The sequence below is a fragment of the Ailuropoda melanoleuca genome, chromosome 7 (genome assembly GCF_002007445.2).
Source record: "Ailuropoda melanoleuca isolate Jingjing chromosome 7, ASM200744v2, whole genome shotgun sequence".
Lineage (NCBI taxonomy): Eukaryota > Metazoa > Chordata > Mammalia > Carnivora > Ursidae > Ailuropoda > Ailuropoda melanoleuca.
The window spans coordinates 89172323-89195372 of NC_048224.1; the positions used below are offsets into that span (position 1 = coordinate 89172323).

The 23050-nt window shown below is 37.0% G+C and overlaps 1 protein-coding gene across 9 annotated transcripts in view; it reads right to left on the reverse strand.

The window, feature by feature from the left end:
- Window positions 1-23050, reverse strand: part of DGKH (diacylglycerol kinase eta) — a 166832-nt gene that overhangs the window by 64090 nt on the left and 79692 nt on the right. For all 9 annotated transcript variants that reach the window (XR_004626756.1, XR_004626755.1, XR_004626754.1 and 6 more), the window contains exons 5-9: window positions 12559-12663; window positions 12142-12274; window positions 4674-4780; window positions 3778-3903; window positions 2-104 (exon numbers count right to left, since the gene is read on the reverse strand). Coding sequence is in view for 5 of the 9 variants with exons in the window: in XM_034665235.1 (XP_034521126.1) it covers window positions 2-104; window positions 3778-3903; window positions 4674-4780; window positions 12142-12274; window positions 12559-12663 (574 nt within the window). In the remaining 4 variants the exon portion in view is untranslated. The remainder of the gene's footprint in view (window position 1; window positions 105-3777; window positions 3904-4673; window positions 4781-12141; window positions 12275-12558; window positions 12664-23050) is intronic.

Consider the following 23050-nt stretch of genomic DNA (forward strand, 5'->3'; position numbering starts at 1 on the left):
CCATCAGAATCAGTGCTATTCAGTGCAATTGGAGGTATGATGGACACTTTACATTGGCCAAGGGGACACACAGGATGATATAAATCTTTGCAGGCAGTGTGTACCTAATAACAAACAAATAAACCTTCAAGGATCATAAAAACACATCAATGTTTTATTATGGCATAAACTACATCTAAGGAACTGATCATGGAGGATCAGCTATATCACAAACTATTTAGTAATTCATAAATTACTTTCATGGCACAATATTTATAATGCTAAGGAATGGGCTAAGTATTTTAGAGATGGGAATTTGATTTGGTCTGTGCAGCCTAGTTTTATGATTGTCTCAGGCAAGTAGTGTATATCAAGAAGTGTCTGGTGAGTGGAATCTGGCTGGCTCAGTTGGTAGAGCATGAGACTCTTGATCTCGGGGTTGGAAGTTCGAGCCCCATATTGGGTGTAGATTTTACTTAAAAAAAAAAAAAAGAAGGAAAGAAATGCCTAGCGAAGACAAGGAGAGAGGAAGAGGGGGCGGTAGGTGGACCAGCCATTAAGCATCTGCCTTCGGCTCAGGTCATGTTCCCGGAGTCCCAGGATCGAGCCCCGCATCAGGCTCCCTGCTCGGTGGGAAGCCTGCTTCTCCCTCTCACACTCCCCCAGCTTGTGTTCCCTCTCTTGCTGTCTCTCTCTCTGTCAAATAAATAAATAAAATCTTAAAAAAAAACAAAAAAGGAGAGAGGAAGAGAACAGAGTGCAGAGGAAGAGAGGGGAGAGAAGAAGGCAGGAATGAATGGAAGGAGGGAGGGAGAGTAAGAGAAAGGAGGGAAGCTAACAAGTACTTGTCAGTATCATTGTCCATACAAAAACTGATGACCTTTACCTTGTAACATTCTTATAGAATTTAATGAAAATAAAATGTGTAATGTGTCTGCTCTTTCTTCAGTGGTCCTACAACTTTCTATTCACGGCTTTTTAAAAAATATAACATTTTCACGTTATAGGTATAAATACATGCATGCCTATTTTCTCAGCTAGACTTCTGGCTCTGTAAAGAAAAGGAAAAGGTCCTATTATTGCACACTTATCTTGGAAAGTGACATATATCATAGGCACTCAGAAAACGTGTGAACGTTATAGAAACAAAAAGTTTCAAGGTCAGTCAAGACAGTATTGTGAAGAAGAGCAGGGCTACCTTGTTAAGTAGAACCCAGGCAATTTATAATTCTTTAGGTACTTAAAGAGCCTTGAAATGTTGTAAGCAGTAAAAGCAGACACTTCGTAAAGCACTTCTTTAATACGGCTTTATTTCATTAGTCCTTTTAGAAAGCTGGTATATTAATTAAACATCTATTTATCAAAACTTGAGAAAATAACTGAAACTAAATAGTGATTCTTGTTTGCTGATGACCTAATTTTGGATAGGTCCCTATTATTATTTATAATAATGAACATCCCAAATGGATTTCAGAAAAAAACAAGCATGCACAGATAGTTTTAAAAGGAATTTTAAAAAGGTATGCAAATCATAGAGCAAAACAGAAAAATATTTATACCTATGTTAAAAGAAAAAAAAACAGAAGATAAAATTGTATCTTCCTTATTTTTACAAAAAAGGTAAAACTGTGTCCAGAGACTGGACAACAACTAGAAAAATTAGCAATTGACTCATTAGAGTTGTGGAACTGCGGTCTTAATTCTATTTTGTTTAAACTACATGGCTGTTTTACAAACTAGATATTCTGTCAGAAACTCATTATTTTAAAAACAAAATAATATGCAAAGAGGTAAATGATAGTATACAGGAACTATAAGACCAAGAAGGCAGTGAAAAGGTGACCGTGGCCCGCAGACCTGAATGTCCAACGGACATAGTGCGGGGCAGAAACGTCTTCATGATCAGGTGCTAAGTTTGCCAGAAAAAAGAGGGAGAAGACATTCCACAACGCCCCCTTCCACATCCTGTATTCATCCTTCTAACCTGTTTGTGAAATTTTTAAAAGGTGGGCGGGAGTAGAGTGAGCAAGTAAAATATCTAATGAACTCCTACTGTGAACGTTGGCAAAGCTGGAAGACCACTGAGCAGATACAAGTAGAGACGCATATATCACAGGTAGAGACAAGTCCTGTAAAACCTGTCTAAAGTAACTGATCACACACAGTCTGCTTTCTTTCTAAAAAGTGAGAAGAGAACAGCTGAAGTTCTAGAAGTAAAGAGATGAACAGACTAATGAAATTAGCAGCAGACGCGCACATCAGTGGTTGCCCCCCTGAAAAAGAAATCTTAGGTGGGATGAAATTTTAAAATCTTGCTTATGGGAGCACTTTATTTATTTATAACGATTTTATCTTACAGGCCTTTCTTGGGAGCACTCTTTTAAAATAAGGAATGCTGGGGGGCACCCAGGGGGCTCCGTCGGTTGAGTGTCTGACTTGATTCTGGCTCAGGTCATGATCTCCAGGGTCCTGAAATCGAGCCCCCTTGTTAGGCTCTGCCTCAGCAGGGAGGCTGCTTGAGATTCTCTCTCTCTCTCCCTCTGCCCCTTCCCCAACTCATGCTCACTAAATGAATGAATGAATGAATGAATGAATAAATAAAATAAAATACGAAATGCTGGGACACCTGGCTGGCTCAGTTGGGAAAGCGTGTGACTCTAGATCTTGGGGTTGTGTCATAAGAGGGTTTTAGGGGTTATAGTTGCATCAAAACTCCAAAGAGAGATATCTAATACAGTCTATACATTATATTACAGGGCATAAGAGAAATTAGAAGTAACACCTGTGGCTGATAAAAGGGGCAACTGAGGAAGAGTAACAAAAGCATGAGGATAGAGAGAATCACATTTGATTTAAAAATAAGAAGGAAACAGATTACCTATCAGGCCTAACTAAAAAACCTCAGGACATTTTTTTCAGTGACCTATGGAATTACTCTCATCAATTATGAAATCAACATAGCACACTCACATTGTTTTCACTTGATGATCTACATCTTACTTACTCAAAGAAATGAGTTTTCCACCTTTTTTGGGGGGGGCGGTGAGGAGTGACTTCCAAGACTCAACATAAGACCAAACGAATCAGCCCAATGCAAGGCAATCGCTTGGATGGATCGTTGGACGGCATCACCCAGTGCTAAGATGAACAGCCACAGCTGTTGCCTCCCCACCCTATCACGGTGAACACCACGCCACCCTCTGAGCGGCCTGAGCTCACCCTTGGGATTTCTGCTCTGACTGCCCTCATGAAGCCTCGGGCCCGGTCCTCACGCACTCTGGCATGGACAGGACCATTCCTTTCTCCATGCTATGCTGTGCGTCCTTCTCATTGCTTTCCTACACGTGCGAGAAAGTTTGAAAATATTTATCTATATAATATAAATGTATCTAATTTCAAATATAAAAGTGCATGGCTGTCTGAACTTGGCATTCTGTCAGAAAACGTGCGCAGGGTTGTACTAAAATTATACTTCTCATGTCAATCAAAATTTGGTGGCTTTCTGTGTGTAATAGGTGGTAAAACGGGGCTGAAAAGAGTAAACCATTGAATGTGGCTACAGCATAATGAAAAACAACAACACTGTGGGAAAAAGGTCTTTAGACAAAGGAAATAGATGACAAGGGCATTACAAAAAAAGGATATTTAAAAAGTAACCAGACTGGAAGGAATATACTTTGAAAAAGATGAATGTTACAATGGGTACGTGTGCTACCACGCTCTGTTAGGCGGTAAATTCTTTGCCCCTAAATTACATAGATAAAAAAGATTATGCAAAGAATTAGAAAGGACTCTCACCATTGTTTTACACCAAAGGCATTTCCAATCCTGTAGACGTAGAACGCTGCCACACGTTTTGTCACAGACAGCACATTTGGCACTCACGGGCAAGTTACCCTCAAGCCATTGGTGGGGCATAGCTACCTATGCAGCAAGAACAGAAAGCAGGCAAATGAAAGACTGGAGGACACCATTCTTACCCTAGGGAAGATCTACAATTATTTCTCATTCTATGGAATCAATATATGTCTCACTTGCAGCATCCATTCACTTAGTCCACATTTATTGACCATCTGTTATGCCCTGAGCACTGCAGGGATACGAAAATAAGTTAAGACTAAATCCCTGACCTTCAGGATTTGTAGTCTGAGGAGCAAAGGAGGTAAAGGCGTTATCATAAAATGNCATCTGTTATGCCCTGAGCACTGCAGGGATACGAAAATAAGTAAGACTAAATCCCTGACCTTCAGGATTTGTAGTCTGAGGAGCAAAGGAGGTAAAGGCGTTATCATAAAATGATTACAAGTGCTATCAGAGATTCGTAAGCAAGGTGCAATGGAAACAAGGTTTTGAAGATGGGGGGACACTGTTGAAAGGAAGCCCCAATGTCTAAGGAGTGAACATCTGAATAGACACCTGACTTAAGCCTTAAAGAATATCTTACTTGTCAGTAAGGGTCTCCAACACCAGCCTAGAAGAGCAACTATTGCTAAGCCCTATTCACATTTCCCTCAAAATTTAAGAGCTGAAGGAAACTATGAAGGATCTAACTGGAAATAGAAAGTCATAATTAACTAAAGCCTTTCACTTAATTCTACTAGTAAATACTCCCGCTTAACTTTGTCATTTTCCACAGGGCAAACAATAAAAGGGAGGTGGTACTGGGAAGAAACCAAAGACAGAACCGAGCTTACTCCATCTTCGTCCTCTATGATGTCCTTCCCGATGGAGGCCAGAGTCGTCCATTTGCAATTATTTGTTGCCCTCACTGCACATCTTTTGTGAGCCTTGAATTTACACACTAAAAAAAAAAAAAAGGCAACCATTTCTAAATGAATATATACTTTTGGAACAATGATTAGAGGAAATCACACCACGAAATTTCAAGGGGGGGAGTTGGAGAAAAACAATAACTTAAAACAGTTTAAATTACTCTTCAACAATAGTAAAGGTATTCTGAAAATACCTTTTCGGAAGATATTCATGTATTTATGATACATATGGTTATGTATTTATGAAGCACTTTTATCAATCTATGGATTTGCTACTTAGATTCCACTCACTCACAAATACAACAGAAAGGAAATAAATACAAAACAACTACTTCTTTAGGAGAAAGGAGATAACACACAGACACACAAACACAGAACTACATAAAATTCAGTAACACAGAAGTGTTGGGAACATCCTATTTCTTAATCTGGGTGTTGTTTACATAAATGCATTAAATTTGTGAAAAATCCGACAAGTTGTACTCCTCTGATATTTGCATTTTTCTGTACATATGATATATTAAAAATAAAAAGGTTGAAAATACCAGTAAGATAAAGAACAGGATAATTTGGAGGAGTTTTAAAATGCAAGTATGTCAAGAAAATATACAGTCATGGGAAACAGGTTGTTAAACCCTTACTTATGAAAATCAGAACTTGACTACTACTAAACTTCTTTATCCTTTTAAGGATACAAATTATCCAAGCATTGGTGGGTGAGGATGTTACATCAGTTTCTGACTTTCAAGATAAGTACTTAAAAATAGAGATCACTTCAGTAGAAACATAATAAGGTAACTGCCCCTAAATGCTACATGTAAGGTGGGTCCTTTTCACATGATTTTTGCATTTCTAACTGTAAGCCCTTAACAGGTTTGAAATGATGGGTTGCACGCCATTGTTTTAAAAAGTCCTAATTTGGGGCACCTGGGTGGCTCCGTCGTTAAGTGTCTGCCTTCGGCTCAGGTCATGATCCCAGGGTCCTGGGATCGAGCCTCGAATTTGGCTCCCTGCTTAGTGGGGAGCCTGCTTCTCCCTCTCCCACTCCCCTGCTTGTGTTCCCTCTCTCGCTGTCTCTCTCTGTGTCAAATAAATAAATAAGATCTTTAAAAAAATAAAAATAAAATAAAAGTCCTAATGTAACGTAACATGCAAATGAAAGGGTTGGGTAAAATCACTGAGTGTCTATAGCCAAATGTTCAAAATGCTTCAGGATATCACAGAGAGCCGATATGTAAAAAGTCACTTAAGCTGAGCCAGTTTTCCTTGAAAAATACTAGTCTAGACATTGGAAATGTTTCATTTAACTGGTCTTTTGTGTACACTGACAAATTCTTTCCTGGAAATCATACTATTTTTGTTATAAATGACTTCGGGATTCGAGCACAGACTTCACAGAGAATAAACCGGGTTTTCACTGGAATCTCATTGCTGATAGACAAATGTATAAAGAAAGTGCACCATAGTAAGGAAGCTTAGTCTGAAGAACAATTTTAGCATGACCTACTCCCTTTAGCTCCCATACAAGTGACTATTTTAAAATTGAGGTTAATTAGTAACTCTAGGTTTTTCATCTCTTACAGTATTTCTCAAAAGTGTGGTCCTTGGGGCGCCTGGGTGGCACAGCGGAAGCATCTGCCTTCGGCTCAGGGCGTGATCCCGGCGTTATGGGATCGAGCCCCACGTCAGGCTCCTCTGCTATGAGCCTGCTTCTTCCTCTCCCACTCCCCCTGCTTGTGTTCCCTCTCTCTCCTGTCTCTATCTCTGTCAAATAAATAAATAAAATCTTAAAAAAAAAAAAAAGTGTGGTCCTAGTTTTAGTTTTATCTGTGACGTAATTCCCAGGCTGCTTTTTAAGTGAATGAAGTAGTTGATATTAACAGTCAATAACTGTTTTTTAAGAGGCAAAGAAGGAAGTAAAAAAGAGCAATGGGAATGATTTCATGGCTTTTTGAAAATTTTGCCATTAAAAATCAAATAGCTCATTAAAAATAAAAATCACACTTATAATAATAAAGTGCTTCGTGCAATGAGCCTTGAAAATTGCAAAGTTGCTTAATGTAGCATGCAATAANTAAGCTTAGTCTGAAGAACAATTTTAGCATGACCTGCTCCCTTTAGCTCCCATACAAATGACTATTTTAAAATTGAGGTTAATTAGTAGGTTTTTCATCTCTTACAGTATTTCTCAAAAGTGTGGTCCTAGTTTTAGTTTTATCTGTGACGTAATTCCCAGGTTGCTTTTTAAGTGAATGAAGTAGTTGATATTAACAGTCAATAACTGTTTTTTAAAAGGCAAAGAAGGAAGTAAAAAAGAGCAACGGGAATGATTTCATGGCTTTTTGAAAATTTTGCCATTAAAAATCAAATAGCTCATTAAAAATAAAAATCACACTTATAATAATAAAGTGCTTCGTGCAATGAGCCTTGAAAATTGCAAAGTTGCTTAATGTAGCATGCAATAATAATAAGATAAACTAGACTGTGATTACAGTCACTAAGGAATGGAAATGATTAGTAGGCACCTTAATTTTGTTAGGCAACAATTAGATTTCTCCAAATAAGTTATTCTGAAATAAAGCACTTTTCCCTGACCTATAAAGTCATTATTTTAAAACCACAGAACTTAAAAAAATATACTGACATGTACCTAAATTATGATTTTTAAATTGCAATTTTCAGTCTACCACATTGAATCTTTGTAAGTGTTCAACAGTGGCTAAGATAAAAATTCATAGGTACCTATGTTAACATATTTGATGCTGTTGATTCAAAAAGGAAAAAAAAAGCACCATCTAACCTTTTTTGTTCAATTACTGTTTAAGTAACAGTGAAGAACAATTATGCTCTGAAATTATAATTAACATTTTCAATTGATTTAGGGAATTATTTATGAAAAGTATTTTCTGTCTCCTATTTTTTATTCATATATTTTACATATGCAAGGCTTTAAAATAACAATTCTAGTAATTATTCAACAAACCCAGAAGACAAATCACTACAGGCTTGTTTTACTGTGAAAGACAAGGGCAGAAAGATTAAGTAAATTCAGTGATGGCTTCACATGCTGGAAACTGAATTCATTCCAATGAGAAGTTATTCATTGTCACTGTTGAACGAATTTTTCTTGTATTTTCATCTCTGCTATATCTTTCAAAGCCTCTTGCATCCTATGTCTTTTGTTTTTATCAAGCAAGCAGTTTATTCAGATTTGGTGGGAGTTTCTAAAGTTAAACTATAACTTAGATTACAAGAAAATGATCCTAAGTAACCACATTCTCATAAAATAAAAAGGTAACTTCTTTATACATTCATAAAACCCTTGGGATTTTTAAAACCTTCTGCTGCAGTTCTAACAATACCAATGGGCAAGACACAACAGATTTAAAATTTTTTAAGCAGCAGAGAAAATGAGTACTAACATATATTCTCCTAAAACTATAATTTAAAAATACAGTAACTGTGATATTAACAAGTCAGGAAGACTACATTATTAACAGAACAATAACAAATTTATTTAAAGATTTTTAAGTTTCTTATTCTCATCAGCTAGGGCAATTTTCATTTTTCTTTTAAAAGGTTTGGAAAAATAGTCATCCCAGTTTAAACTCAACACACAAACAACTAAATATATTTAGTAATGCATAACTCTCAAATCAGAACGGTACCACAGAGTATCTCAGATCTGATATCTTTTTTAGAATTTTTGGAATGAGAGGCTAGGAGGCAACAAAAAAACCTTCAAAATAACACCTCAGAGTATTACACACTTGGTAAGAGTAACTCAGAGCTACAGGAATCCCCACAGATTACTGAAGTCATAAAGAGCAATTACACCCTGTTTGCAGCCACGCTTTAAGTCTTAAAAAAAAAAAAGTGTAATTCTTCTTCCAAATGTTCATTTTCATGAATTTTAATGCCTCAGGCCATGATGCAATCTGAAATTATTTACTTGATGGATTTCTTAGGGAGTACAGTTAAACCTTCCGCAATTCATCTGACTAGAAAGGTAGTTTCCGTGTATATATTCTCCCATTTAATTTTCATACTGTCTGTGAGATATAAATGACTATTATCCCCGTTTTGCAGATGAGGAAACGAAGTTCAAAAAGAGTGGAGCTACTTCTCCTGGTCCCCGTTTGTAATGCTGGGAGTGGAACCGGAACCAAGAGGGTGTAACTGAGAAGCTCTTTTCTTCACCTCTGTGCTCTATCATATTAAATAGCTGAAATTACAACATATCTCAGATTTGATACCTTAAAATGAATGAAAACTGGGACTCTATTACTATTATATTATTGAAGTATAATGGTTATATTCAAAATTAAGATTTTTTTGTATTAGAGAAAAAAGCTAGTATTAGTATTAGATCTAGTTCAGAAAGTAGAACCCAGTAGTGTGATCACTGAGGTATGGAATTAAATAAATCTGAAGAAGTTATGAGTTTTCTCTTGGTAATTATTAGTATATTTGCTTCTACTGGTCACTGCCTTTTTTATTTAAAAAAAACAAAAACAAAAACCAATCCAAAAATCCTATAATGAAAACAAGAGCATTGGCCTTATTTTTAGAAAACATTAAAGAAATTTAAAAGGATGGCATCCATTTAAATTAAACAGAAAGTGAAGTAAAAGAAAACATTTAAAACAGTGAAATAGAGATAGCAATCGGAAATTCTGTCAAAGAGCTGTACCATCCTCACNAAATAAAAATCACACTTATAATAATAAAGTGCTTCGTGCAATGAGCCTTGAAAATTGCAAAGTTGCTTAATGTAGCATGCAATAATAATAAGATAAACTAGACTGTGATTACAGTCACTAAGGAATGGAAATGATTAGTAGGCACCTTAATTTTGTTAGGCAACAATTAGATTTCTCCAAATAAGTTATTCTGAAATAAAGCACTTTTCCCTGACCTATAAAGTCATTATTTTAAAACCACAGAACTTAAAAAAATATACTGACATGTACCTAAGTTATGATTTTTAAATTGCAATTTTCAGTCTACCACATTGAATCTTTGTAAGTGTTCAACAGTGGCTAAGATAAAAATTCATAGGTACCTATGTTAACATATTTGATGCTGTTGATTCAAAAAGGAAAAAAAAAGCACCATCTAACCTTTTTTGTTCAATTACTGTTTAAGTAACAGTGAAGAACAATTATGCTCTGAAATTATAATTAACATTTTCAATTGATTTAGGGAATTATTTATGAAAAGTATTTTCTGTCTCCTATTTTTCATTCAAATATTTTACATATGCAAGGCTTTAAAATAACAATTCTAGTAATTATTCAACAAACCCAGAAGACAAATCAGTACAGGCTTGTTTTACTGTGAAAGACAAGGGCAGAAAGATTAAGTAAATTTAGTGATGGCTTCACATGCTGGAAACTGAATTCATTCCAATGAGAAGTTATTCATTGTCACTGTTGAACGAGTTTTTCTTGTATTTGCATCTCTGCTATATCTTTCAAAGCCTCTTGCATCCTATGTCTTTTGTTTTTATCAAGCAAGCAGGTTTGGTGGGAGTTTCTAAAGTTAAAGTATAACTTAGATTACAAGAAAATGATCCTAAGTAACCACATTCTCATAAAATAAAAAGGTAACTTCTTTATACATTCATAAAACCCTTGGGATTTTTAAAACCTTCTGCTGCAGTTCTAACAATACCAATGGGCAAGACACAACAGATTTAAAATTTTTTAAGCAGCAGAGAAAATGAGTACTAACATATATTCTCCTAAAACTATAATTTAAAAATACAGTAACTGTGATATTAACAAGTCAGGAAGACTACATTATTAACAGAACAATAACAAATTTATTTAAAGATTTTTAAGTTTCTTATTCTCATCAGCTAGGGCAATTTTCATTTTTCTTTTAAAAGGTTTGGAAAAATAGTCATCCCAGTTTAAACTCAACACACAAACAACTAAATATATTTAGTAACGCATAACTCTCAAATCAGAACGGTACCACAGAGTATCTCAGATCTGATATCTTTTTTAGAATTTTTGGAATGAGAGGCTAGGAGGCAACAAAAAAACCTTCAAAATAACACCTCAGAGTATTACACACTTGGTAAGAGTAACTCAGAGCTACAGGAATCCCCACAGATTACTGAAGTCATAAAGAGCAATTACACCCTGTTTGCAGCCACGCTTTAAGTCTTAAAAAAAAAAAAGTGTAATTCTTCTTCCAAATGTTCATTTTCATGAATTTTAATGCCTCAGGCCATGATGCAATCTGAAATTATTTACTTGATGGATTTCTTAGGGAGTACAGTTAAACCTTCCGCAATTCATCTGACTAGAAAGGTAGTTTCCGTGTATATATTCTCCCATTTAATTTTCATACTGTCTGTGAGATATAAATGACTATTATCCCCGTTTTGCAGATGAGGAAACGAAGTTCAAAAAGAGTGGAGCTACTTCTCCTGGTCCCCGTTTGTAATGCTGGGAGTGGAACCGGAACCAAGAGGGTGTAACTGAGAAGCTCTGTTCTTCACCTCTGTGCTCTATCATATTAAATAGCTGAAATTACAACATATCTCAGATTTGATACCTTAAAATGAATGAAAACTGGGACTCTATTACTATTATATTATTGAAGTATAATGGTTATATTCAAAATTAAGATTTTTTTGTATTAGAGAAAAAAGCTAGTATTAGTATTAGATCTAGTTCAGAAAGTAGAACCCAGTAGTGTGATCACTGAGGTATGGAATTAAATAAATCTGAAGAAGTTATGAGTTTTCTCTTGGTAATTATTAGTATATTTGCTTCTACTGGTCACTGCCTTTTTTATTTAAAAAAAACAAAAACAAAAACCAATCCAAAAATCCTATAATGAAAACAAGAGCATTGGCCTTATTTTTAGAAAACATTAAAGAAATTTAAAAGGATGGCATCCATTTAAATTAAACAGAAAGTGAAGTAAAAGAAAACATTTAAAACAGTGAAATAGAGATAGCAATCGGAAATTCTGTCAAAGAGCTGTACCATCCTCACAGAAAGTTTTGTTCTCTGTAATCAGTCAGAACAGAAAAGGAAGACTAGAAAACCAGAAAGACAGACAAAGCCTAGAGATGTTTTTAAACAGTAGGGGCTATCTCCTCAGGAGTGAAATGCAACATTTTGATTTCTACTTCCTTTCCAATGATTTGTATCATCTTTCCCTCAGCAAAAATATCTCCCAAGCTAGTCCCATGTGTACAGAGCTCCACTGGAAGCTACGGTAACGCTCTGTTCCCGCTGAGGTGCTCCCAGCTCCTGCTTCCACCCAAGGGAAATGTCTTCCTGAGCTGATGTTTCTGTTCCCTGCACAGCAGTACGGATGGCAGCGTGTTCCCAGCGTGGTCAGTGCTGGCTGAGTGCTACGGTACCTTCGCAGGACAGGCCATGGGAGGTGACTCCGGAAAGACTCTCTCTGCACACGTTACAGAAAGTGGGTCGGGCATGGGAGCAGGCGTACCAGTTATGCATCCCTGAGAAATGTTCCACGTTAAACTGGGCCACCTAGAAACGAGACATTAGCACAGATTTGCCAAACAAGAGAACAAGACGACAGATAGTGAACCTCTGGAATGCACTTAGTTAGGATTAAAATTTCAAACCCGTGATTTTTAAAAAGAAAACACGTTAAATTAAAAAAAGAAAATAAAAAAAGAAAGTCCATGTCAGCTGTAAGCAAGCTGCTTCATGAGTCTACACATACTTTTCTTTGCAGAATATAGCTTTAGCTCTTTGGATGACTTTGATTCTCTAGGACCAGGAGGTGCCGGAAGAAGATGCTACTTTACCTCGTAAGGTTCTCTGGTCTGTACAGACTTCAGTGAGCTCATCCAATCCTCCATCTCCTTCCTGTTCTCAGCGCACAGCATTAGTCTTCTGAATGGAGTGATTATCTGAAAGGGGTAATTCAATCTAATGATTGTTAATAACCAACAAGACAGATTATTGCAAAACCTAGCAATCAATCGTTCAAGGAAATTCCATTTCTAATCTCGGAGTCCTTATTTCCTTGATGAAGACAGTAAGTGTCTCTGTAACATAAATGAGTTTAGTTCTCTGAGTGTGATACAACGGGGTCTAGGAAAGAAAAATTCTAAGGGGGTGTTTCTTGTCTTTAATCTTATGCTCCTCACTTAGGCTTTTTTAGCCCAGTACCAAAGGCTATGGACCCAAATAAACAATGTATTCTTATTTCATGGAATGTATCTTGAAAACTGATTTTAAATATACTTTATAATAATTCATAGTAAGCTTAGAATTCATACACAGTTTAAAATTTAAAAACTGAAAACCAAAGGAATGCAATATTGAGTGATTCATAATTGGTTCGTGATAATATCAGGAATATTCTGTTATTAAATAACGTTGGATTTACAGATCATTTCCATTATCTATTTTAATATGATTTACATATGAAGGATATTTTCCCCATTATATAGAACTACTACTACTTTTTATGAGAGCAGAGCAGAAGAATTAACATAAAAGTCCTTCAGTTGGCTTTAAGGGAAGAAAATAATTGTGACTTTTATCTCTTTTTCATGTCACCAAAGAATGCAAATTAATTGTATTAAGAGGCTTAAGGCAAGTGAAATGAAGACTGTGCTGTTACAGCTCCAAACGTGCTTCAAAGTAAGGTTCTGAAATGACTTGAGAGAAGCCCCTATTTATGTGTGAATACAGGATTCTGGTTGTCATCTTGAAGTTGCTAAGTCCTAAGCGTTCACCGGAAAGAAAGGACCATTTATTTACTCGTGGAAGGAGAGCAAATTTTACACGCATACCTTGAAACTACCTCTAAATAATAAGTCATGCACTTACTTACTTACCCAATAAGAATATCTCTCAGGTTAGAAGTCATTTGATCAAGTGACAATCTACATATTACATTATGGAGCAGATTTCTGAAGTCATGAAAAAGCAATAATCATCTAAAAACAAAAGAAACCCTTCCCCAAAGGAGTAAACCAGCAAGCCTCAATCACTCCTGCTCATCTTAGGAAATGAGTCCATTATTCAAAACCATAGAGATCAGCCCAGTCTTAGCTACTCACCGCTCATTGCCTCCTTTCTTCTGTCTTTGGTTTAGACTGCACAGTCCTTCCTTAAACCAAGGGGCCCTTCATGCATCTGACAGGCACTCGCACTTAAATACAGCCAGCCAGAAGTCACATGGAGGAGGAGTGCCAAGCGCTCAGCTTTGGGGGTTTGTTAATTGCATATGAAATTGAACAGAACCTCACTTCTGCATTTTCCTCTGTTTTCCGCCACTCTCTTTGGATAAAGCTGTTTTCCGCCACTCTCTTTGGATAAAGCTTCTTAGCAGTTGGTCACTTCTCTTCCTGAATAAATAGTTAATGAAAGAGCACTGCCTCCCTCATTACTTAGGAGCCAAATGGATGCTTTATTGCTTCAAAATGTTTTTCTAGGCCAGCTCATCAAATGCAGCAGAAAAGATACCATTAAATCATAATACTCTCCTGGCTCTGACGACCGGCCCGGCACTCCAGAAATCTCCCAGTTTCACTGGACTGACTGAATAAATATCACTGCTAGCATTTCTTTTATTTATTTAGTTAGTTACTTAGTTATTTGCTATACTATATGATGTAACTCTAAGGATTGCCTCGCTTTCATTATGATCTTAGAGTGAGACAAGTATTATTCAGATAAATAAATCAGGCTTGTTATTTTATTCTTTGATTTTGTTTTTTGTAGAATTTGAAGTAAAGCAGAATGTCTGATGGTTTTAACTATCTTTAATGCCTTTGTGCTCTTTGAAAGTCACTGTGAATTCAATAAAAAGGGGAGGAAAAAGAATAGAGAAATAGCTTCAAACTTTTCTTATGGCTTTTGGAACAACATAAATGCCTCAAATCCTAAAAAATTTCGGCAACATAAATCATGCATGTACCTTATATGCTAATGAAGTAAAATGTGTACTTTTGCAATTTCTCTTTTTTAACAAAAACAAGTTTAAAAATGGTCAATAATAAGCAAATAAAGATCATAATAAAAAAGTTGTTTTTACGAGCCAAAAAGAACTTATAAGTAATTTTGATTTACAGGCCTTGTAATCAAGGATGATTAAGAAATCTACTGATTATAGTTACATTATAAGAAGTCTGGATGAAAAAGAAAATCCTTCGTAAATCATGTGATACAGAGAAGTCTGGCTTTGTGCCTTCAGTATCAAAAATCAGGCAGCCTGGAGTTGTCTGGGACCAGCTGATGACAAGGCTGGCTTACCAAGCAAACCTGTAAGGTCTCCCAGATTGGCCCTTTCTCCTCTGGGGCAATCTCTTACCAGCCCACCAAAGCTCTGAGTCCTCCCCCCTCCCGCCCTTTTATTTAAATTCTTCCTCATCCTCCACCTTTGTAGGAAAAAATGGGACAGTCACAGTTGTTAGCTGACAGGCTTTGGTTGTACCCTAACTGAGCCCCATTACACTACAGGGGCTTCTCAATCAAATCTTCATTAGGAAAATATTTGGGAAGTGGCAAACTCTGAAAATTATTTGGTTCTCACTCTGAAAGTATCAATACACTCAGCCTTTTTATTATGACAGGTGAGTAGGGTGGGGAGATGGAAAGATAGAGGTGTGGGGAGGGGGCTATTCCCAGGCAGAGCTGTCTGAGACTGGCAGGGGTGCGGGGGATGGACGGGGGCAGCAGAACCAAGGCCAGGAAGTCTAGAGGACTTTTTACCTTTCTTGAAGGATCTGCAGCTTACCTATCTTAAAGTGTCCTCTAGCCCCTGTCCTTATCTTAACCTTACTCTTACCCTCTCTTCCCACCACCCCAACATCCCCAAATAATTCTTTTCAGACACATCTGAACTTATTTCAGTAATTAGTTTTCTGACTATAACTACCACTTCGACCTCAGACCCTGGGACACTCTGCCTGTTCTCCCACCCCAGCGTTTACTGAGCGTGCACTGCATGCCAGAGCCCAGGGGTACAAACCACATGGGTTTTGCGTTCATAATCTAGAAAAGAGACAAGAAAGTAAACCAAGGTTTGCTGGTCTGAAAAAGAGCTGTATAGGATGAGCACAAAGGAGAGGCATCTAAATCACTTTCCTAAATGCTGCCTCAAATAATACACAAACTCTCTATTATTAGACATATTGCTCCATATGGAGAATTACTGGCCTTTAAGTATTAATCCAACAACACTATATGTGTGTATAAGAATTGAGAATTTCTCAGTCTAGTAAAGTATATAGGTCTGGCATTAAATATGTAAAATTCTATAGAAAAGTAATATTATAGTTAAGACTTTAAATACATAAACATGCACAGAAAAACCCCCACACACACTGTACAGGTCATCTTTCACTAACGGGATTACAGATAATTGTAATTTTTTCAGTTTGTCTATGGTTTCTAAAGCAAATATGTTGTACTTTTGTAATAAAAACATTATTTATTTATTTTTACTAACAGAAAAATGGGAATTCAGAACTTAAAACTCTGCATTGTTTCAAAGCAGGAGTTCTTAAAGTTGGCTACCCATTCAAATCACCTGGGAGAATTTTTAAAATCCCAATGTCCAGGCCACACTCTATACTAATTATCTCAGAACACAGGAGGGACCCAGCCACCAGTTTTATTTTATTTTTTTTAACTTCCAGCTAATTGCAAAGTTCAGGTATGTTTGAGAACCAGTGCCCTAAAGATATTTTGCTGTTCCCCACAACATTGTTATGATGCTAAAAAATGACGGAAGTTTCTGTAGACAAGTGAATTCCAGGGAATCGCTAATCTGCAAATTCCCAATTAGAAGCCATTAATGTAATAGCAAAGTGATTCAATGCCTGCACTCTGGAGTCAGGCCCACTTTTGAATGAAGACCAACAGCATCCTTTCCTACTTGTGTGGCTGTGAACAATGTTCCCTTCACTCTGTGAGCTTCGGTGCGGTACCTGCTAAGGGAGGAGAAAGCACTAACTCCGGGCTCTACGGAGTGGGGTGGGGGTGAGCGAGACGACCCAAGGAGAGCGTTCAGCACCGTGTCTGTGAGGAAACCGAAGCTCAGGAAGTATCGGCCCTGACAGAAATTATGGGCACATGTACAGATTTCGTCTATAATACATGTATTTCTTTTATACGTGTGTCCACAGTCAAAAATAACATGATCTGGAAGCATTTTGCCAACAAAATCGTCTAGATTTGTTTTTGTGGACTAGAAACCACCAAAATGGGAATAATGATAATGAGCCGTTCCTTAGAAGATATTGGGAAAATATCAACAAACAGATGAGGAAAAGAAACTGTCCCCCTTTAACCGCACTACATCTCCCGTCACCCCCGGCAGGAATCTAAGGTGGCAGGAGGCTTACCGAGGTGAAGCGCATCAGAGCCGGTACGATACTGAAAGAGCTCGCACGCCCTCTCTGATGGGGTACCACGCTGAAACTATCCCAACAGAGAGTTTCTTCTTTTAACTTAGATTTTTATTCTGCAATGAAGGAAACTCTGAAAACTTGTAGTAATTTCAAATGTCTCACAATTTTTTCCGTTAGGAAATTCTTATTTCTAATCCAAAGTTCTTTACAACAAAGGGATCATATTTGCCTTAGTGCAGTCCTTTTTATTGTTTTTAAACTGTATACGTTTTACTTTACTTTTTTATTTTTTCAGACCAACTTTGTTGAGATACAATTCACAATACCTCAATTCATCTGCTTATATGGTACAATTCGATGGTTCTTAGCGTCCATACGTACGGCATTATACAACCGTCACCATCATCTGTTTTAGAACGTCTTCACGACCCCAAAAAGGAACCCCCTTCACAGTAACTCCCCATTTTCCTCCAAAGCTGGCCCCACCCCCAGCCCTAGGCAACAACGAACCTACTTTGTCTCTAGTTCCGGAATAAGTCATGGGAATATCGGGCACAGCATAAGTAATACAGTCAATGACATTATAACAGTGCTGGATGGTGACAGGGGGAGCTACCCTGCTGGCGAGCACAGCGTAACGTATAAACTTGTCCAATCACTATGCGGTACACCTGAAACTAATGTAACATTGTGTGTCAACTATACTAACTCAGATAAAAGAAATTAATTGAAACAATTTTTTAACTAAAAAAATAAAGCGAGATCAGACATAAAAAAATTAATGCCATGTTTGTTAACAACTATCTAGTTCATCTATTTAAATCAAATCAGTTTCTTAACCCAAATTCAGTTACAAAGTTAACTTGATATCCCAACTTGAAATTCAAAACCAAGATCACTTTCTAGAGACATAGCTGCAAAAAGAAAAAAGGAAAAATTTCAATAAAAACATGGAATAAAAAGAGATTGACAGCATTGCAACATGGATGAACTTTGAAAACATGCTAAATGAAAGCAGCCAGTTACAAAAGACCACATATTGTGTGATTCCATTTTTATGAAATGCAGTATTTATTTTTTTATCATTAGTGATTAATCCTGAACTATCTGATTGAAATGAAAATTCATACGCAGTAAGAAGCCTTTCTTGGACAGCAGAACAAACAGAAAGTTTAGTTGTACTTATAATAATTTTTTATTGCCTGCGTTTATTGTAACTTATGGGATATAATTTGACTTTTGTTAAAGCCAATTCAGGTGTAATTATATCTCTTTACCACTAGGTTTGTTACGCCTGAAGTTGCCAACTGCTCAGTCTTAAAATACTCAGCTCTTCATCCTCCCTCAAATATCTGTAACAACTCTTAAATTATGTATGTTGCATTTTTTTCATTCTTCTTTTTTGAAATGAAATAATTCACTCTGGAGACTTAAATGTGCCAAACTGTAATGTAGTCCTTCATCTTAAGTGACTATTATGAGAGTAGAGATACTTACTCCCATATTTCAAATAGTACCCTGGGAACCTCTACAGCCAAGAGCACAGGTCCTCAACTACGTCTATGCAACTGAATCAGGCCAAGGGTACTTCCAAAATATACAATCATGCTCCAAAGCAGACTTGGGGTGCCAAAATCTTATTTTGGAGGGAGGCATGGATTATTTTCGATGTAATCTGTAGTTTGGCAGAGCTAGACAGGTGATTCTGATGTGCAATGAAGGGTTGCAGAAGCATCCAACTTTGCCATTAGTCAAGTTAGGATCTGGTCTAAGGAATGTAAACAAAGTGCTCTTAATTTTTATGGCTCCTTATCTCCCTTTTCAGCACCCTTCTGCTCCCACATTTCCAGTGTTTCCATCTGTCCCTAACAGTATTCCTTCGTATGGCATCCATCAGAAAGAGCTTACCACCTACAGCACCCCGTGTGATATAACAGAGGTCCCAAAATGATGACCTCTGATGTTTTTGTTTGGCCATTTTGTTTGAACCCTGCAGTGCTGTGTTGTAAAACCACAACAATGACAAGAAGTTAAAATCCATCACTTTAGACATGTACTTTTCTCTTCACAGCACAAGTAGCTTAAACCTATTTTCTTCAACTTGCCACTTCATACACTTGTACTCCCAAGTGGACCCTGGAGGCATTTGAGTTTGCAAGTCCTGCATAGACTGACTCCTTTTCCTTCTGGGGTCAATACTTCCCTATTTTTATCATCCAGTCGTCTCAAGTCCCATCTATTTTCTAAGATGACAACTGCTGACCTAAAAGTAATTTTTTTTGAAGTGTTATAGATGATAAAGGTTCAGTGCATATTTTCTCCCAGTGGTGCCTGAATTTTAATGGAAGACTAAGTACCATGTCACAACAAATGCATTTTTGGCACCGAAACCAAAGAAAGAGTCAGATAGTATAATTTAAATCAACCGAATAACAGAATTTTAGTTTAAAAAGAGACCATATCATACTGATGTAATACCATAAGCATTCATTATATAGCTACAAACACTGTGGAATCTGCATTAAGTGCTCATGAAGAGAGTAGCTCCATAAAATCTTGGAGCATAAACCATATCTCAAATGATGTAAAATAACATCTAAAGATGTAATGGACTAAGACTGAGGTTGACAGGTAATTCATATACACTCAAGAGCCTCATTATTAATCTACTGCTGGAATTTACAAAGAAATTCTGCTATGCAGGCAGTGTGCCCTGTCAACAGGATCCTAAATCATATTGCCTGGAAGTTGAACTGAGGTCTTCCTATTCCCTTTCAGAAAGATCTACAAATCTTCTCAGATGTCTGTTTAGAGCCATGTTTAGATTTATACACAAACACACATCCACACCCTTCACTGAGAGTTAAAAAGGATCTTTGAAAGTCATTCCACCTTTCTGGCTTTGGCTGACTGATCATCCTTCCAATGGGTGAGTCATGCTAGCTGAATAACAACTTACTGATTTTTGTGGGCATTTCTGTAATGTAGACGAGGAAGTATCAAACATGCTCTCAGAATAAAGAGAGAGGCATTAGTCATGACACAGGGAAGTCTACCCCAATGTTGCTTACTCTCCTAACTAAGGAGAAGTTATCACCTGTATATGTAATATTAATTTCAAAAATCAAACTATAAATCAAGTAATTGCCTAAACCTTGGTATAAATAATCGATGCAGAATTCTGTAGCATAATATGAAACATTACTCACTTGTGACAAGGTTCCACAAAAAAGTATAAGTATTGACAACACAGATTCTGACGGAAGTTTTTTTTTGTAAATATGTAAAACTACTATTCTGAGAAATGTACTAATTATAGAAAGGAAAAAGACCTCTGGACAAGAGCAGAACATCTTTGCCAAGAATATGTCTGTCTTCTTATCTACAGGAATACTTGACTACAAACATGGCAAAAAGGCAATATCTCATTGATTCTCCAATCATTTCTGTGAATTAAGCATGGAATTAATTTTGTTACAATATATTGAAGGGAGGGGCGCCTGGGTGGCACAGCGGTTAAGCGTCTGCCTTCAGCTCAGGGCGTGATCCCAGCGTTGTGGGATCGAGCCCCACATCAGGCTCCTCTGCTTTGAGCCTGCTTCTTCCTCTCCCACTCCCCCTGCTTGTGTTCCCTCTCTCGCTGGCTGTCTCTATCTGTCAAATAAATAAATAATATCTTTCAAAAAAAAAAAAAAAACAATATATTGAAGGGAAAAAAATGTAAAAGCCAAATGAGTTGTCTACAGTAAGTTAATATAGTTCTTATACAGGAGTTAATAAAACAGTAACTACTGTTACAGCAAATAAAATAAAATAAAAATAAAAGATTTTTTTCACTGTAAAATACTGAATTGAGTAACTATAGGCAATTCAATAAATCTTTCTCTTTCACAGGCTTTGAGAAGGATAATGGGAAAGAAGTAGAGTGAAGAATGAGGGGTCAAGTAGAATGATGTGAAAGATTTGCTTTAAAATACTCCAGATAAAATAGGGAAGAGAGAGACTAGATGAAGCAAGTGTTGGCAACATCAAGATAGTAGTAGGAGCTGGGCAATGGGGATGTGGGGCTTCACAGTTACCTTGAGTTTGTATATATTTGAAATTTTTCACAATTAAAAAAAAAACCGTACCCAAGCATCAGGAACAAGAAAACCCTTCAAGGAACTAAGGACGGAGGTGAGGAACCTGGGTGTCTTAGTCTTCCCTTATGCATTTAGACTCCATTTAACCCTTAGCAGGAACTCAGCTTACAGACCACACTTACCAGGACCCAAGGGTCTGACCTTTAACTGCCCTCTCCCATATCAAATTCACATTAGATGAGTAATGTGGTCCCCTTGCTCAAATGACCTACGACGTCCACAGAAGCTAATGAAGTAAGTCTTCCGATCACTGGGTGAGATGGGATGGGATGGTCTGAGCAGAAGAGAGCTATGCAAATCTTACTTCCATAATTCTTGAGCTTCGATGACTGCTTAAGATTAGGTTGGCAGGCCACAAAACCTACTTCTTGATGAAAGAATATTGACTTCATAACAAAGTCATTTTCCATGTTGATTTGATTTCCCTCTATAACCTAATGATGTTTTTTTATTGCCTTCGAGTATTAAATGTAAATGAAACATAAATTCCGATTGGTTTTCATGAAAAAAGGAACCACAGATTTCAATGCAGTCAAGTACCAAAGTTCTCACTACATACACAGTATTTCTATAGGAGCTCATATTCTAAAACGTAATTTTTTCCTTTATTTCAATGTAAATGGCAGCCATAGAGAGGGTCAGCTTGGTGGTTGGGTCACAGTGGAGAAAACTCTCTTTTTTTTAGATGTATTTATTTATTTGAACGGGAGAGCAAGGAGTGGCAGAGGGAGAGGCAGAAGGTGAGGGACAGAATCCCCCAAGCAGACTCCCCACTGAGCCTGTTGAGGGGCTCGATCCCAGGCCCAGAGATCATGGCCTGGGCTGAAATCAAGAGTCTGACACTTAACAGACTGATGCCCTGGAGAAGATTCACTAACCTCTGGAAAAGGCTTGACAGGACATGAGGTTAGGGTGGCAGCGGGCTGCTGTGTATGGGAGCATGCCGTCAAGACTGAGCAGATAGGAGCAGATAGGACACAGGAAAAAGAGTTCATAGCTCTTTCAGAGGGGAATTAATGGGACTTGGTGAGTATCCGGTTGTGAGGCATGACAATGAGGCAGCAGTTGAGATGACTCCAGCATTCACAATCTGGAATGGAAGTAGCTTACAAGTCCAAAACATTAAAGAATTACCACTTATGGAGTAATTGTAACAGGCCAGGACCTGTGTGTGCTAAATATAAAATACATTATTTATATAAGATGCAAGATCTGATGGCATCTACACAACCCCAAAAGTAGCAATCCATTTTACATTTGAGGAACGTAAGGCTCAGAAAGCTTTGTCACTTGCCCGAGGTCACAGAGCACACGTAGGATTTGAAACTAAATTGTCTGCCTTTCCAGCCATCTACTAGAGAATGAAGGAACACCAAGGAATTTACTGACATTACCCTAGAAGAATAGGCAGAAAAGGCTTCACATGCTGCTCACTTTTTCTCCTCTTAAAAATAATCAGGGCAACTGTTCAGTTGTATTTCAATCCTATCTATACTTGTATATTCTTTAAAGATGAGCAAGAAAAGGTGCTGGTAAATTAATATCAATAACAATAATAATAATAATAATAATAATAATAAGCATGCAAACCAGCACCTTTAGAAAACAAAATGTTGACAGGATATATAATCATATATATAATTACATATAGTATGATATACATATCATATATACTATCTTATTTGTACATTGTACATTGGAAACTGAGAGGGGGTTTTTTTAGTATTAATTGTAATGACAAGAATCACAGTGATTTTAGAAATTATTTATGTAGGCTGTCACATACC